This window comes from Helianthus annuus, chromosome 16 (assembly GCF_002127325.2).
Source record: "Helianthus annuus cultivar XRQ/B chromosome 16, HanXRQr2.0-SUNRISE, whole genome shotgun sequence".
NCBI lineage: Eukaryota > Viridiplantae > Streptophyta > Magnoliopsida > Asterales > Asteraceae > Helianthus > Helianthus annuus.
In genome coordinates this window covers 197,746,697-197,764,146 of record NC_035448.2, presented here as the reverse complement: position 1 = coordinate 197,764,146, position 17,450 = coordinate 197,746,697, and the positions used below count along the sequence as shown (strand labels likewise).

Genomic DNA, 17,450 nt, shown 5'->3' with positions numbered 1-17,450 from the left:
CTTTTTAAGAGATTATCTTAGTTATAGTAGTAGGCCCCTCTCTTGAAGGTGACATTACCCTCAACCCAGTAGTTTGAGTCAGCAAGGACACAATCCTAAAGGGTTGGATTATTGAAATATAATTAATTAAGTTATTAATGCGTAATGTGGTAAGCCCCTATTTTGAAGGTGACGTTACCCTCGGCTAAGTGGTTTGAGTCAGCAGGGATACAATCCCAAGTAGCCGGGTTAATGTATTAATAGTAGTTTACATATGAGAGGATCAAGCCATTCGCACCCCCGCCATCCAATACCAGTGGGTATTGAAGGAGGTCCCAGTAAGCTTGACCCAGGTCCTTGCAGGATCTATACACTGAACAAGGCAAGAACCTTACCAAACCATTCCCTTAACCCCCGACCAGGTAGCCAACATATCTCTATATAGACCGTAGAGATATGAATGGTGTAAATCTTTTATTTTATATAGACAGTAAAATAATGCCAAGACACCACGGACAAATGATAAGGAAGTTTCACCTTCAACATAAGAAACTAGTTATTAAAGTCATTAATACAAAACCAAGTAAAAAGTGAGAAAAGATTAAAAATAAAAAGTATTACACTAAATGCTTGTGTTCACCAAGTGATGTAAGAGACTTAGGCAAACATGGCCTTTGATTGTCAAGAACTCTTACTATCAATCTTGGATCTCGAGACTACTACACACACTCTATGATGGATGATGGATGATGGTGGTGGATGAGGGTGTTGTGATGGTGGTGGAGTGTGGGTGAAGTGTGAGAGATGTGGTTTGCCAAGATATGCCTTTGAAGTGAACCAAGCAACTCTATTTATAGCCTGCACAGAAGCCCGGACACGGCCCCATGTCCATCCACTTTCTCTTTCTTCATTAAATGCAGTTTGTATGCATTAGTTGACCACGCCCCCGTGTCCGTTGTGCACGGCCCCGTGTGCAGAATCGTATCTGTACTATCAAGATTTGCTTGGATTCTGCGAATCTTAGCGTTGACCACGACCGTGTTGAGCTGGGCACGCCCCCGTGTTGGGAAATAGAAGCTTCTACAACTTTGTCTTTTCTGCAGAAACTTGAGCACACCCCCGTGTCCGCTGGGCACGGGGCGTGTTCAGCCTTCCGATCTCTTGTTTTTGCTTGGGAAGATGCTGTCGAGGGGTCGGGCATGCCACGTTTAATCCTTTTCTTGTATTTATGTTAGATTTAGCTGTATTTTTTCTTCTTTTGTCCATTTGCGCTCATTTAATCCTGAAAATACAAAAGGAATAAAAAAGCACATTTTTCCCAACATTAGTACTAAAAAAAAGGTTAGTTTTATGCCTCATTTGATGTAATTTATATGTTGCATTTTACACACATCATGTTCCTTCTTCCTCATGCAATACCCAACTGCTAAGTTTTGGTATAGGATTATCTTCAATATCATCATCATCTTCTGCCGGAAATTTTCTCTTCAGTCTTTTTATTACAGTTCTCGTTCTTTCACAATCGTTGTCTATTGGAACCCCAAGGGCCAGGATATCCTTCTGAACCTTTTCATTCATTCCAAACATGGCTTTGATTGTCCTTACCTTTACCCTTCTCCTATCAGAGAACTTTATGATTAATCGTTTCTGTTTCCTTTCAAACCTCCATGCAATAACCTTAGCCATTTTTAAATTTTTTGGTGTTTTGGACGATATGTGGCATTTTAGTCAAATTTTTTGGCGTGTTTGAGCTTTGGTTCTCATGGTCTTTTTTTATATTGACTTTTTTTCCTGCGTATGACAGGTAATTATGGCGTTTTGAAAAGGATAAATAAATATAATAAATGTTAGTAATTATGTTTTCCGTCGTTTCATTTTACTGTTTTTTGCAGTTTACAGTGTTTTGTTTTCAGACTCAACTGTTTTTATGGTGTAACAGGTCAAATCTTTGACGGCTGTAATTATGGCGTTTTGTTTTCCAATGGCAGTTAGATAACTATTTGACTTCTTTTTGTTTTATATTCTTTGCACATTGTCTCACGCTTTTTTTTATAATATTAGTTGTTCAAATTAATTTTATTATAGTTTGGTAGTTTTGAAAGGCCCCAAACTCGGGAACCCAACTCGTTGGTAATACGATAAGCAAACATAGTTCTAGACCAAAATGTCACTAGTACGCAGCGGAATAAATAAAAAAGTACGAACAAACTTCAAAGTACTAAAACAACCAAAGTTTGTTAATAGTTTATGTAGGATCGTTGTGTGACCCAAATGAGTCGATCAGAAGAGTTGTTTATCCAAATCAAAGGCGGAATCAATGACACGGACTCTCGATTCAATATAAATGTCTCTGATATTGATATAAAAGTGATTACAGCACCTGGAGACAATTCGGCAGCACTTCGTTACCGATTACAAGACAACCCTGATAATTTCGCTCCAAATGAGTAGAGCTCCTATTTATAGAGTGGCTGATTTCGCTTGAAATGGTCAAGACAATTTCAAGCGGAATCACTTGAATTAGATTTCGCTTGAAAAGGTTCTTGGAACTTTCATCTCCACCATTTACCTTAAAATCAGTTTCTAGCACCTCGGGCACTGATTATCCTATCCTATCCGATTACATGACTCGATACAAGACGAAGTCAATAGACATAATGCACTAACAGTTTAAAACACGGGAAATGCCAAAACATTTAAAAGGTGTCGAGTCACCGCTGCCAATACCCAAGAGCCGCCAACATTCAAACCTTCTTCTTACCTGAAATACATGCTAAAAACGTCAACTACACTGAGTGAGCTCTCTAGTAATAAGTTTTTTTTTTTAACATTTTAGTTCAAAACATTCGAACCCATTCCGGTTCTAATAATGTCACAACCCCCGATCCCTATCTCCCGGGAACGGGCGGCCGTGAGCCAGTTTCGGTGGTATCACATTTATTTATCCAATTTGGCAGCGGAAATTTTCATCAGGATCGTAGTTAGGAAATATTTTAATCAGAGTAAACCACCATGTTTATAACATTAAACATATGGGTAAAAACCCAAGTTTTCAATACACACGTTTCATAGGAATACATCCTATTTATTTGAATAAAAACATCCATTTTATTCTTAGGTAACTTTATTGCCACTTTTCCAAGCCTTCAGTGCTGTCCAGCTGGCTTCTATTTGGCTTTCACATTTTGTTACCTGAAACGCGTTTTAAAAACATTTTTGTCAGTGGGAAATACTGGTGAGTGAATCCCAGTTTAATCAAGTTTGAGTAAAAACCAATTTGCAGTATTGAGGGCACATCCGCAATTACATTTGTATCCAAGACATCACAATTAACATCAGTGGTACGGTCATACTCAACATATGGGATGTTACCACACCAGTAACCAATTTTGTATACAAAACCCCAACATACCCACTATAATTGTATTCTTCACAAATACTCAATAACTGTCATTTGCATGGAAAAGTATTCAAGGTTTTGTAAAAACAGTTTACAAAAAGGAGATTAACTCACATTGCTGTTTTAGGTTTTTCGTAAGGGTTTCCTGGAGATAATCTATAAATTACACAAATGCACGTGTGTTAGTATAATAACCCATTTTAACATTAGTAATACCCTCCCCGAGACGGCATTCCAACGACTACGTCGGGCAGAACCACGACAGCCGTTACGGAACCCTAGATCAATCGGGCAGCGTATCTAATACGTCTCCAGGGGTTATAATACTTACATCGTAGCAGAACCTCGCTATTTAAGGGGTATAATGCCCGGCTATAGTAACACTACTAAAGAAATTTAGAAAGAACGAAAGAAAGTGAGCGACGAAAACCGAAAGCCCGTTGCCTTCTTATATAGGGCTGTAATTGGACTCCCACGCGGCCCGCGTGAAGTTTGGGCCAAGTCTACGCGGCCCGCGTCAACAGGTGGTCAACGCGTAGCTTGGTCCGGTCAGCGCATAGCTTCGACACGAGTTGGACACGTGTCATCACCGGGTCATGCCACAAGTCCGAACACTCGCGGCCCGCATGGACTTAACCCACCATGTTCGCGGCCCGCTTGGGCCTAAGGTTTTGGTGAATTCTGGTTACCTACTCGCGCGGCCCGCGTTAAGTTTGAGGTGAGGCCCATGCGGCCCGCCTCAACTTAACTTTTATTGTTTTTTATTTATTTTATATAATATAATCTAGTTCAGAGGCTCGGTTTTCACATACGGGTACATATAAAGACACCTAGATATTTTTAATATATTAGGGCATCAGAATTATTATGAGGATGTCGGTTTTACCGAGGGTTGTTATATCCTCCCCACCTTGTTTTAGAGCTCGTCCTCGAGATCTACTGAAACAAGTGTGGATATTTCTTTTTCATTTCTGATTCAAGCTCCCATGTATACTCGGGTCCTCTTTTGGAGTCCCATCTCACTTTGACCAAAACTAGTCTTTTATGCTTGAGATTCTTAATTTTCCTATCTTCAATTTGCAGTGGCTTTTCTACAAACTTGAGTTGCTCATTAACCTCTATATCCTTAAGAGGTACTACGAGTGATTCATCAGCTAGACACTTTTTAAGATTGGATACATGAAACACATCATGTATTCCTGCCATTTCCTCTGGCAGTCGTAGCTGATAAGCTACAGGTCCTATTCTTCTAATAATTTCAAAAGGTCCAATATACCTGGGGCTTAGTTTTCCTCTTTTGATGAATCTTACCACTCCTTTCCAGGGAGAGACTTTTAGTAACACTTTATCTCCCACTTGAAATTCTAATGGTTTGCGTCTGTTATCAGCATAACTCTTTTGACGATCACGTGCTGTTTTCAGTCGTTCCTTGACTTGAATGATTTTATCAGTTGTTTCTTGTACTATCTCAGGTCCAGATAATTGTTTTTCCCCAATTTCTGCCCAACAGACTGGGGTTCTGCACTTTCGTCCATAAAGTGCTTCGAATGGTGCAGCATTGATACTTGTGTGATAACTATTATTATAAGAAAATTCTATCAAAGGTAAGTGTTCGTCCCAATTACCTCCAAAGTCAATTACACAAGCTCTAAGCATATCTTCCATCGTCTGAATTGTCCTTTCACTTTGTCCGTCTGTTTGAGGATGATAAGCGGTGCTTAGGTTTACCCTGGTTCCCATTGCTCTTTGGAAACTTGACCAAAAATGAGAAGTAAAACGGCTATCTCTATCGGAAACAATTGATAAAGGAATGCCATGTAATGAAACAATTTTATTTACATATAACTTGGCTAATTGTTCCATACTAAAGGTTTCTTTCATTGGTAAGAAATGAGCTGTCTTGGTTAATCTATCCACAATCACCCAGATTGTATCATTACCTTTCCTTGTTTTAGGCAATTTGGTAACAAAATCCATTGTTATCCATTCCCATTTCCAAACTGGTATTTCTAATTGTTGTAATAAACCTGAGGGTTTCTGATGTTCAGCTTTAACTTGTGAGCAAGTTAAACATTTAGAAACATAAGCTGCTACATCTTTTTTCATTCCTATCCACCAGAAATTTTTCCTTAAATCCTGGTACATTTTATCACTTCCTGGGTGCATCGTATATTTAGACTTATGGGCTTCTTCTAATATACGGTGACGTAAATTTCCTAATTTAGGTATCCACATTCTCTTTTTATGGAACCTCCAAATTCCATCTGTTCCTTGTTCTAATTCCTTAATCATTCCTTTTAATTTTTCAGTATCTTCCTTGATTACTGATTCTTGTGCTTTTCTAATCTGATTGTTTAAATCTACTTGTAGATTTAATTTAAGAGAACGTACCCTTTTTGGTTTTTCGTGATATTTTCGACTTAAAGCATCAGCCACCACATTTGCTTTTCCTGCATGATACTGGATATCACAATCATAATCACTAAGCAATTCCATCCAGCGTCTTTGTCTCATATTCAATTCTTTTTGCCCGAAGACATATCTTAAACTCTTATGATCTGTGAATATGGTAAACTTACTACCATAAAGATAATGTCTCCAAATCTTAAGGGCAAAAATTATAGCTCCTAATTCCAAATCATGGGTTGAATAATTTCCTTCATGACTCTTAAGTTGTCTAGAGGTGTAAGCTATAACCTTTTGACGTTGCATCAATACGCATCCATAACCTAATTTAGAAGCGTCACAAAAGACTACAAAGTCTTCAGTTCCTTCTGGTAATGCTAGTATGGGTGCATGGGTTAATCTTTGCTTAAGGATTCTAAAGGCTTCTTCTTGTTTTGGTCCCCATTCGAACTTAACAGATTTACAGGTTAGTTTAGTCAAAGGAATGGCTATTCTAGAAAAATCTCGAATAAATCTTCTATAATAACCGGCCAATCCTAAGAAACTTCTAACTTCAGTTGGTGATTCTGGGGTTTTCCATTTAGTAATTGCCTCGATTTTCGTTGGATCTACATGAATTCCTTCATGATTCACTAAATGTCCGAGAAATTGTACCTGTTCTAACCAAAATTCACACTTTGAAAACTTAGCATAAAGCTTTTCTTTTCTTAACAGGCTTAAAAGTAAGTGCAAGTGCTTTGCATGCTCTTCTTTACTTTTAGAGTAAATGAGAATATCATCTATGAAGACAATTATGAATTTATCCAAATATGGCTTACATATTCGGTTCATCATGTCCATAAATGCGGCTGGGGCATTGGTTAAACCAAATGGCATGACAGTAAATTCATAATGACCATACCTTGTTCTGAATGCGGTTTTAGGAATATCTTCTTCCTGTACCTTTAATTGATGATATCCTGATCTTAAATCGATTTTAGAGAAAAATCGAGCTCCTTGAAGTTGATCAAACAAATCATCGATCCTCGGCAATGGGTACCGATTCTTAATCGTGACTTTGTTCAATTCACGGTAGTCAATGCACATACGCATTGATCCGTCCTTCTTTTTGACAAATAATATCGGTGCTCCCCATGGTGATGAACTTGGCTGTATAAATCCTTTTTCCAACAACTCGTCTAGTTGTTTCTTCAGTTCTTGCATTTCAGCGGGTGCTAAACGGTAAGGTGCTTTAGCAATCGGTGCTGTTCCGGGTAACAAATGAATTCTGAATTCAACTTCCCTGTCTGGCGGTAGTCCTGGCAATTCTTCTGGAAAGACATCTGAAAATTGGGATACCACTGGGATATCTTTTACTTCTTTTCCTTTAGTGTTAGTGATTATAGAAATCAAATACACTATAGATCCTTTTCTTATACAACTTGCAGTTTTCATCACAGAGATGAATTTAGTGGATCTAAAAGGTTTATCTCCTTTAATTGAGATCTTTTCACCTCTTGGTGATTTTAATTGAATTGTCTTTTGATCACATAAAATACTGGCTTTATTGGCTATTAACCAATCCATTCCTAACACTACATCAAATCCTACCAGATTCATTGGGTAAAGATTTGCCCTAAATTTTTGATTAAAAATTTCTATTCTTGCTCCCTGCAAGATTTCAGAAATTTTAACAGTTTCTCCATTTGCGGTTTCCACTAGACATTCTTGTGGTAGTTTAGTTAATGATTGATTTAGGAGTTTGCAAAACGAAGTATTAATAAAACTTTGGTTTGCACCAGAGTCAAATAATACTTTAGCAAAAATATCATTAACTAAAAACGTACCAGCAATGACGTCTGGAATCATCCTGGCTTCCTCTGTAGTTAGCACGAATGCTCTGGCATTCTTAGGATTTTTGTTGGTTGCAGCTGGAGCCAATTTCGGACAGTTTGTCCTAATGTGACCTTTTTCCCCACAATTGAAACACATTCCATTACTGGATTTCTTCTTGCAATTCTCTTCCTTGTGTCCTGGGGCCTTGCAAAAATTACAGTAAGTAGAACATCTTCCAGAATGCTTCTTTCTGCAGGCTTTGCAGTAGGGTGCAGAGGTAGAACCTACATCCCTACGATTGGAATTCCCAGAACGGAATTCTTGAGTAAGCCTTTGGGTTAGGTTTCTCCTCTGGTCTTCTTCTCTAGTACGGATTAACTCATCTGTCAAGGTATTGGCTAGTTCTACAGCTTCCTCTATGGTTTGGGGTCTAGCTGCCTTGACTACATGTCTAATTTCTCCAATTAATCCCCAGATGTAACGGGAGATTAATACCGGTTCAGGTGATGCAAGGGTAGGTACTATCCTAGCATATTCAAAGAATGTGGTAGTGTAACCTTTACTGTCTACCCCGGTCATTCTTAGATTCAGAAACTTATTTGCTATCTGTTCTTTTTCATTGGGAGGGCAGAATTTCCTTTCTACCATATTCCTAAATTCCTCCCATTTCATATTATAAATCCTATCACTTCCTCTGGATTGGAGGATAGTGTTCCACCATTCTAAGGCTGCATTTTTAAACAGATTTGAAGCAAACAGTATTTTATCTTCTTCAGCACACTTGCTTATTTTCAGAACTGCCTCAGTTTTCTCTATCCAGCGTAAAGCTGCAATGGGTCCTTCATTGCCCGAGAATTCTATTGGTTTGCAGGACCAGAATTCCTTGTAAGAACAACCATGTGGCATGGTTCTTCTTCTTTTGGGAACGGGCGCTTGAAGTATGGGTCCATTGTTCACGCTGTTTTCTGGTTCAGTTGGTCGCTTACTGCTATGCTTACTTTTATTATTTGCTTCCTGAACTGTTTGAATAATAAATGGCATCGCATCTATAATTCCCTGTGCCACAATATGCTGAACGGCACTATTATCCATTTGGTTTCCGTTGTTATTATTGTCCGAATTCTCATTAACCACGTTAATGTTACTCTGGTTATCGTTATTCAGATTTTCTTGATTTCCCGCGTCGGCCATCTGAATTTTAGACATTTACCAAATATTAATATCACAATTAATATTTGAATATATCCAATCACATAACACGCACGTTTACCCAAAAACGTCGAGCATTGCGACTTTTACTCTATTTATATAGTATGCATCAATACACACCAGTACAGAAATAAAAATTACAGTACTGACTGAAATGTAAAGCTACAATACTAATAGTATGCATCCGTAGTTTTTTTTTTTTTTTTTTTTTCTAACACATACACACATATATTATTTTATTATTATTATTATTACGGGTTCTACCATCACTTTCACTGATATGGATTCATCCAAAAATCCATATTACGCTCATCGTATTTCCATACGAGGCGTTCTCCCACCTGTCGCATTCGATCACTGCTTTCTAAAATTTCCTCCCCAAAAGTCCTAAGTTCCTGGACATTTTCTGCACTCATTGGGGGTGCAGGTTCTAGGACTGGGTTTGGAATTTGTGGTGCGGGGGCTTGATACGGGAACTGGTAAGGGTATGGATTTTCTAGGATTTCCCTAACATAAGCATCAGTAATATTATAGGGATCCTGTGGATCTAACCCTGGGTAAGCTCCTAGATTTGGCATTGGCACATTTTCCTGAATTGGGTTTTGTTGCACATAGTCCCTAACATCGTCCCACCAGGGGTCGTAATTGTTTGGGTCTAAAGGATCAGGTGCAGGTACCCTAGGTATTTCCTCCGGGTTGAAATCAGGCATTTCTATCTGATTTTCTATTTCCATGGGTTGATCAGAATTTTGTGGTTGGGGTGCTAGCATTTGTTCCAGGTTTGGGTCAGCAGCAGTGGTTGCTAAAATATGGATATTAGCGATACCCCTATTGAGCATATCCTGATTATAAGCATCAGTTTCTCTTTTTGCTGCGGCTAACACTCGCTGTTCCTGCAACTTTTTCATTCTTTTTCTACGCTCGTGCGCTCCCCTACTGAACCATCCCCTCTTTTTCTGAGGAAATGGCTCTTCAGACTGAGCCTTAAACACAAAGATCCCTTCTTCTGTGTCAGCAGAATACCCTGAGAGGGCAGACTGAGAAGAGGAGGTGCCTTCGCTCCTAGGCGAACCAGACAGTTGACGATAGGCGTCAGAAGGTCCTTGGTCACTCATACTGTAAACTAACAAATAGTCAGATAACACAGAGCAAGAAATACAATTATACACGTATTTCCATAATTTATTTCCTAACACTTTGAATTTTGATGTCAGCAGAACACTTCTGTGGCTGAATCAGTGGCATAGCTCTGATACCACCTCCTGTCACAACCCCCGATCCCTATCTCCCGGGAACGGGCGGCCGTGAGCCAGTTTCGGTGGTATCACATTTATTTATCCAATTTGGCAGCGGAAATTTTCATCAGGATCGTAGTTAGGAAATATTTTAATCAGAGTAAACCACCATGTTTATAACATTAAACATATGGGTAAAAACCCAAGTTTTCAATACACACGTTTCATAGGAATACATCCTATTTATTTGAATAAAAACATCCATTTTATTCTTAGGTAACTTTATTGCCACTTTTCCAAGCCTTCAGTGCTGTCCAGCTGGCTTCTATTTGGCTTTCACATTTTGTTACCTGAAACGCGTTTTAAAAACATTTTTGTCAGTGGGAAATACTGGTGAGTGAATCCCAGTTTAATCAAGTTTGAGTAAAAACCAATTTGCAGTATTGAGGGCACATCCGCAATTACATTTGTATCCAAGACATCACAATTAACATCAGTGGTACGGTCATACTCAACATATGGGATGTTACCACACCAGTAACCAATTTTGTATACAAAACCCCAACATACCCACTATAATTGTATTCTTCACAAATACTCAATAACTGTCATTTGCATGGAAAAGTATTCAAGGTTTTGTAAAAACAGTTTACAAAAAGGAGATTAACTCACATTGCTGTTTTAGGTTTTTCGTAAGGGTTTCCTGGAGATAATCTATAAATTACACAAATGCACGTGTGTTAGTATAATAACCCATTTTAACATTAGTAATACCCTCCCCGAGACGGCATTCCAACGACTACGTCGGGCAGAACCACGACAGCCGTTACGGAACCCTAGATCAATCGGGCAGCGTATCTAATACGTCTCCAGGGGTTATAATACTTACATCGTAGCAGAACCTCGCTATTTAAGGGGTATAATGCCCGGCTATAGTAACACTACTAAAGAAATTTAGAAAGAACGAAAGAAAGTGAGCGACGAAAACCGAAAGCCCGTTGCCTTCTTATATAGGGCTGTAATTGGACTCCCACGCGGCCCGCGTGAAGTTTGGGCCAAGTCTACGCGGCCCGCGTCAACAGGTGGTCAACGCGTAGCTTGGTCCGGTCAGCGCATAGCTTCGACACGAGTTGGACACGTGTCATCACCGGGTCATGCCACAAGTCCGAACACTCGCGGCCCGCATGGACTTAACCCACCATGTTCGCGGCCCGCTTGGGCCTAAGGTTTTGGTGAATTCTGGTTACCTACTCGCGCGGCCCGCGTTAAGTTTGAGGTGAGGCCCATGCGGCCCGCCTCAACTTAACTTTTATTGTTTTTTTATTTATTTTATATAATATAATCTAGTTCAGAGGCTCGGTTTTCACATACGGGTACATATAAAGACACCTAGATATTTTTAATATATTAGGGCATCAGAATTATTATGAGGATGTCGGTTTTACCGAGGGTTGTTATAAATAAAGTAGTTCGCAAATTGTCACTTCATTATTAAAATAATAGTTTGGCATAAGTACAGTGACTACATGCCCAGGTCACATAATGCAACCTAACATAACCGTTGTAACCCCGACGGTCACAACAACATCTCGCATAATCCGTCGTCACCCCGAAGGTCACGATAACATCCCACATAATCCGTCGCCACCCCAAAGGTAACGACAATTGGGTCACATCGACTCCACCACTTGGATTGATGTTTCCCATCCCACATAACCGTCGCCACCCCGAAAGCAACGACCAAGGACTCAAGGCCCTCAAATAAATAAATAAATAAATAAATAAATAAATAGTACACGTAGGCAAATAATTATTTTAAATCAAGCTCTCGCACAAAATACACGTATGCCTACTAAATTTAAATCATTTAAGCATGTATTTCAGCCCAAAACAATTAAAACATAAAAAGATGGGCAATAGAACTCACCTTAATAAAGTGCACGAGTTAACGAAGCTAGTAAACTGTAGGAGAAGAACGAACCCTATAACGAGCTCAACGACCTACACGTTTACGAATTGTATTATAACCTACTCGTCTCATATCTAACTCATGTACAACTCCTTACTGTACCATGATCATCTTGGTAACCCTTTACACACCGTCATTATACATAAAACTATATGTACACCATAAACAATCTTATCCCACTATTTATAAAATTACATGTATCCCATGTAGAAGATACGTAGGCATGAATCCCATCTTCCCATGCAAATGAATTTTTTTTAATCCTTATACCCATGTATTAGTTAACATAAAAACAAAAAAATCTAATGTATGCATACATTTCCATGCATGCCCTCATTTTTGTTATGAAACCTTTTATGCAGCCTCTTAATTAATAAGAGACAAAACAGTTTAACCCCACCACATATTCATCATCGTCATGTACAGGTTTCAAACCCCAACCTCAAATCATAATTTTGAGTCACCATGCATGAATTAAAACACCTACTACTCCATGCGACTCTCACCCAAACCAATGGTTCAATTACCTACACCAACCGACTATTTATTTTTCTTATGTGTGAACCATTAAACCACCTGCTACCCCGACCCCAATAATCATCCTAAACGGCGAACCACGGAAAGCATAACGTACCTGAAAGGCGGGTGAGTCAAAGATTCTACAACCGGACTTCTTGACACGTTAGAACAAAGCCCTCAAATCCCTAACAGAAAACATCACCACTTAAAGAAGATCACCAGTGGGTTTAGGTTCGCTTCATTGTATCGGAACCCGCGCATAATCGATACCGAATGATGATCATCAAAGAGATTATCACGGTTGTAGGTTGCAGTCAACCAGCCCTTTCGGATTCAAGCACGCAGTGCAGGTTGTTTTATCGATGAAACAAAACCACCCCAGCCCTACCCACAACCATACATATTGCAAAAGTTTACCTGATGAAATCGGAGAAGGGTAGTCGGTGAGCCGAAACTACCGTGTACACAACCGACGTCCTTCTTCTCGTGGCAGGTTTCGAGTATCGGTAAAGCTTAAATGACAAGAACATAGTCATCATCCATAACCGAATCAAACTAAATCATATGACGGAGTTCGGGTCGTGAATATACCTGAGATTAATGGAGAAGGCAAGGTGGATTATTTTCTTCTGTTCGCCGCACTAGGGTTACGAAAAGGAAAAACTGATGATGATCTGAATTGTTGAGTCAGTTATTGTCTCATAGATGAAGTGAGATACACAATTTACAATTAGCACCCTTCACTTTTATATGGAACATTATTAGCCTCTCTAAAGTTGGCAGTTATACATACTATACAACTTGGCGAAAATTTCGGGTGTTACAAGTCTACCCCCCTTAAAGGGGTTTCGTCCCCGAGACCCGCATCGCTTAAAGACAATTGCGGATAGTGCTCCCGTATTTCTGCTTCAGGCTCCTAAGTAGCCTCAGACCCCTTTCTATGCATCCATTGCACCTTAACCAGAGAAATAACTTTATTTCTTAGCATTTTTTCCTTCCGGTCCAATATTGCTACCGGTTGTTCGATGTAGTTCAATCTCTCATCAATTTCTATGTCATTCAGCGGTACATGTACATTTTTCATCTACTAAACACTTGCATAGGTGGGACACATGAAATGTGGGATGTATCCCTTCTAACTCATCTGGTAATTCCAATCGATAGGCAACCTCACCAATGCGCGCAAAAATTCTAAACGGTCCAATATACCTCGGAATCAACTTGCCTCGTTTCCGAAACCTGATGATACCTTTCCATGGGGAGACTTTAAGCATAACCCAGTCCCCAACATTGAATTCTATAAGTCGGCGCCCTTTGTCAGCAAAAGACTTTTGTCTATCTTGTGCGGCCTTCATTATTACTTTAATCTGATTAAATTTTTCTGATGTGGCCTTAACCACATCTAGACTCCCTAACTCTTTCTGACCAATTTCACCCCAACACACCGGGGTTCTACACCTCCGACCATAGAGCATCTCGTAAGGCGGCATCCTAATGGTGGCATGATAGTTGTTGTTATAAGAAAATTCTGCCAATGGCAGATGGCTATCCCAACTACCACCAAAATCAATAACACAAGCCCTAAGCATATCTTCAAGTGTTTGTATAGTTCGTTCCGACTGTCCATCGGTCTGAGGATGATATGCGGTGATAATGTGCAAACGAGTCCCCATAGCTTGGTTGAACCTCTTCCAAAATTTAGACGTAAATCGTGTGTCTCTGTCCGACACAATTGACACCGGTACCCCGTGTCGAGCAATAATTTCATTCACAAACAATTCTGATAACTGCTCAGATGAGAATGCCTCACGGATCGGCAGAAAATGAGCGCTCTTTGTTAGTCTATCTACAATCACCCATATAGTGTCATGACGCTTCGATGTCTTTGGTAGTTTTGTGATAAAATCCATAGTAATGTGTTCCCATTCCATTCGGGAATCTCTAATGACTGAATCTTCCCATATGGTTTTTGATGCTCTGCTTTCACCTGAAGACACGTCAAACACTTCCCCACATACTGGGTCACGTCATACTTCATACCCGGCCACCAGTAATCCCTTTTCAAATCCTGATACATCTTGGTGGCCCCTGGATGAATCGAATATCTTGACTTATGAGCCTCGTCGAGTATCTTCTCTCTAAACCCACCGAAAATCGGCACCCACATGCGATTACCCATCGATTTAATACCTTGGTTATTTTCGGTCAACATCCCATGCTAGCCGAATACCCGTTCGCCCTTCAACCTATCCTCACGCAATGCCTCAGTTTGCGCTTCTTTCAACTGTACCAAGAAAGCAGGAGTTACAATCAATTGGCATGACCTTACTCGAATGGGTGCATGTCTCTCCTTACGACTCAACGCGTCAGCGACCACATTCGCTTTCCCAGGGTGATAAAGGATTTCACAGTCGTAATCCTTAATCAATTCGAGCCATCCCCGTTGTCTCATGTTCAACTCTTTCTGCTCAAAGAAATATTTCAAACTCTTGTGGTCCGTGTATATAGTGCACTTTATGCCGTACAAATAATATCTCCAAATCTTAAGGGCAAACACCACTGCTACCAGCTCCAAATCATGAGTAGGGTAGTTAACCTCATGAGTTTTCAACTGACGCGAAGCGTAGGCTATCACCCTCCCATGCTGCATCAAAACACAACCCAGTCCCTGATATGAAGCATTTGAATACACTAATAAGTCATCTGTTCCCTCCGGTAATGTCAAAACTGAAGCTTCAGTCAATCTCTTCTTTAGCACCTCGAATGCGGTTTCCTGCTCCGCACCCCATACAAATTTTGCCTCTTTCCTTGTCAACTGAGTCAATGGCGTTGCTAGCTTGGAGAAATCCTAAATAAATCTCCTGTAGTAGCCGGCGAGACCCAAAAAGCTGCGAATTTCTGATGGAGTGTTAGGAGGACTCCATTTCACTATTGCCTCTATCTTAGCAGGATCCACCATGATCCCTTCTGAATTAATAACATGCCCCAAAAACTAAACCTCGTGTAACCAAAAAGCACACTTGGAGAACTTAGCATAAAGTTTCTCCTTCCGTAGCATCGCTAACACTTCACGTAAGTGAACTGTGTGATCCTCTTCACTCTTAGAGTAAATCAAGATGTCGTCAATAAATACGATCACTGACCGATCCAACATCGGGCGGCACACCCGATTCATCAAATCCATAAATGCCGCAGGGGCATTTGTTAACCCAAACGACATTACTAGAAACTCATAATGACCATAGCGCGTACGAAAAGCTGTCTTCGGAATGTCTTCCTCTCTTACCCGTAACTGATGATAACCTGACCTCAAATCATTTTGCGAAAACCACTTCGCTCCCTGTAGCTGATCAAATAAATCGTCGATGCGTGGCAAAGGATATTTGTTTTTCACCGTGAGTTTATTCAACTCCCGGTAGTCAATGCACATACGCATGCTACCATCTTTTTTCTTCACAAACAACACCGGAGCACCCCACGGAGAGATGCTCGGTCGGATGAATCCTTTATCCAAAAGGTCCTGAAGCTGCTCCATCAACTCTTTCATTTCGGTCGGAGCCAGACGGTAAGGCGTTGTGGCAATTGGTTGAGCTCCTGGCAGTAGGTTAATTTGGAACTCGATTTCCCGTTCCGGTGGCACTATCGTCAAATCATCAGGAAAAACATCAGGGAAGTCACACACCACAGGCACATCAGCCAACTCCTTACGTTCCACCTCGTCATCGATGACATATGCCAAGTAAGCTCCACACCCGCGCCTCAAGAATTTTACCGCCTTCATCATAGAAATGATTTTCGGTGACGACGCACACCTTATTGCCATAAATTATCACCGGACTCCCTTCTAATGAAGTCAATCTTATCATTTTTTCCCGACAAACAATATCTGCATTAAACGTGGACAACCAATCCATTCCCAATACCACATCAAAACCACCCAACGTAATGATAAACAGTCTAGCAGGGAACCTATGACCTTCCACATCAATAAAACAATCATCTAAAGCATCGGTCACACTAGTAGGTTGACCCACAACAGTTTCAATACAAAATGGTTCCTCAATCTTCCTAGGCATTCTACGCAATTTACCACAAAAGGAATGGGCCACAAAACTCCTACTGGCCCCAGAGTCAAATAACACAGAAGCAGGAACATCATTAACAAGGAATGTACCTGAAACAACATTCGCATCAGTCTTCGCCTCAACCTTAGTCATCGTGAAGGCCCGTGCATTTGCCTTCGGTTTCACATCCTCTTTTTTGTCCTCAGCAAGACCCTGGCTTGGCCCCTCGCCCTTTTTGCCCTTGCATTCTCTGGATATGTGCCCAAAACCCCCACATTTGTAACACTTAGGGCCAGCCTTACAATCATTAGCAAAGTGTCCCGTTTGCCCACAACAGAAACATAGAATGGTCTTCATTGAGCACTCCCCAGAGTGCATTTTTCCGCACTTCCTGCATGTACCCAAGTTCTCAGTTTTAACCCTCTTATCACCTGTATCCCCATGTTCACCCCTGAACCTCTTATTCGACCCAACCCACTTCTTCTTTTCTGGTTCCTCCACCTTCTCTTCAACTGCTAATACATCATCGTAAAGAGTCGCACTTAGCTCAACTAATGCATCAAAATCAAGAGGAGCATGAGCCTTTACCAAGTGTCTAACCCTATCAGGCAACCCCTCAATGTAATGTTTCTTCCAACTTTCATCATTCCCAGACTTGTACGGTATGAGACGTGCCATCTCAATGTATTTGGAAGTATACTCCCGGTGTGACAATTTCCCTACTTTGAAAGTTAGGAACTCTTTCTCAATCTTCTCAATTTCGTTAGGAGCACAAAATTTCTTTTTTACCGTTTGCTTCAAATCTTCCCATTTCATATCATCCAACTATTGAGCACTCTTCCTTTCCCGAATAG

General features: G+C 40.3%; 1 protein-coding gene across 1 annotated transcript; it reads right to left on the bottom strand.

The window, feature by feature from the left end:
• Positions 1-14,750: 14,750 nt before the first annotated feature.
• Positions 14,751-17,412, bottom strand: LOC110920342. The gene is made up of 3 exons (XM_022164557.1): positions 16,285-17,412; positions 15,099-15,176; positions 14,751-14,996 (listed from the first exon to the last, which is right to left on the bottom strand). The coding sequence occupies exons 1-3, from the start codon at positions 17,410-17,412 to the stop codon at positions 14,751-14,753; spliced, it is 1,452 nt and encodes a 483-aa protein (XP_022020249.1).
• Positions 17,413-17,450: the final 38 nt, after the last annotated feature.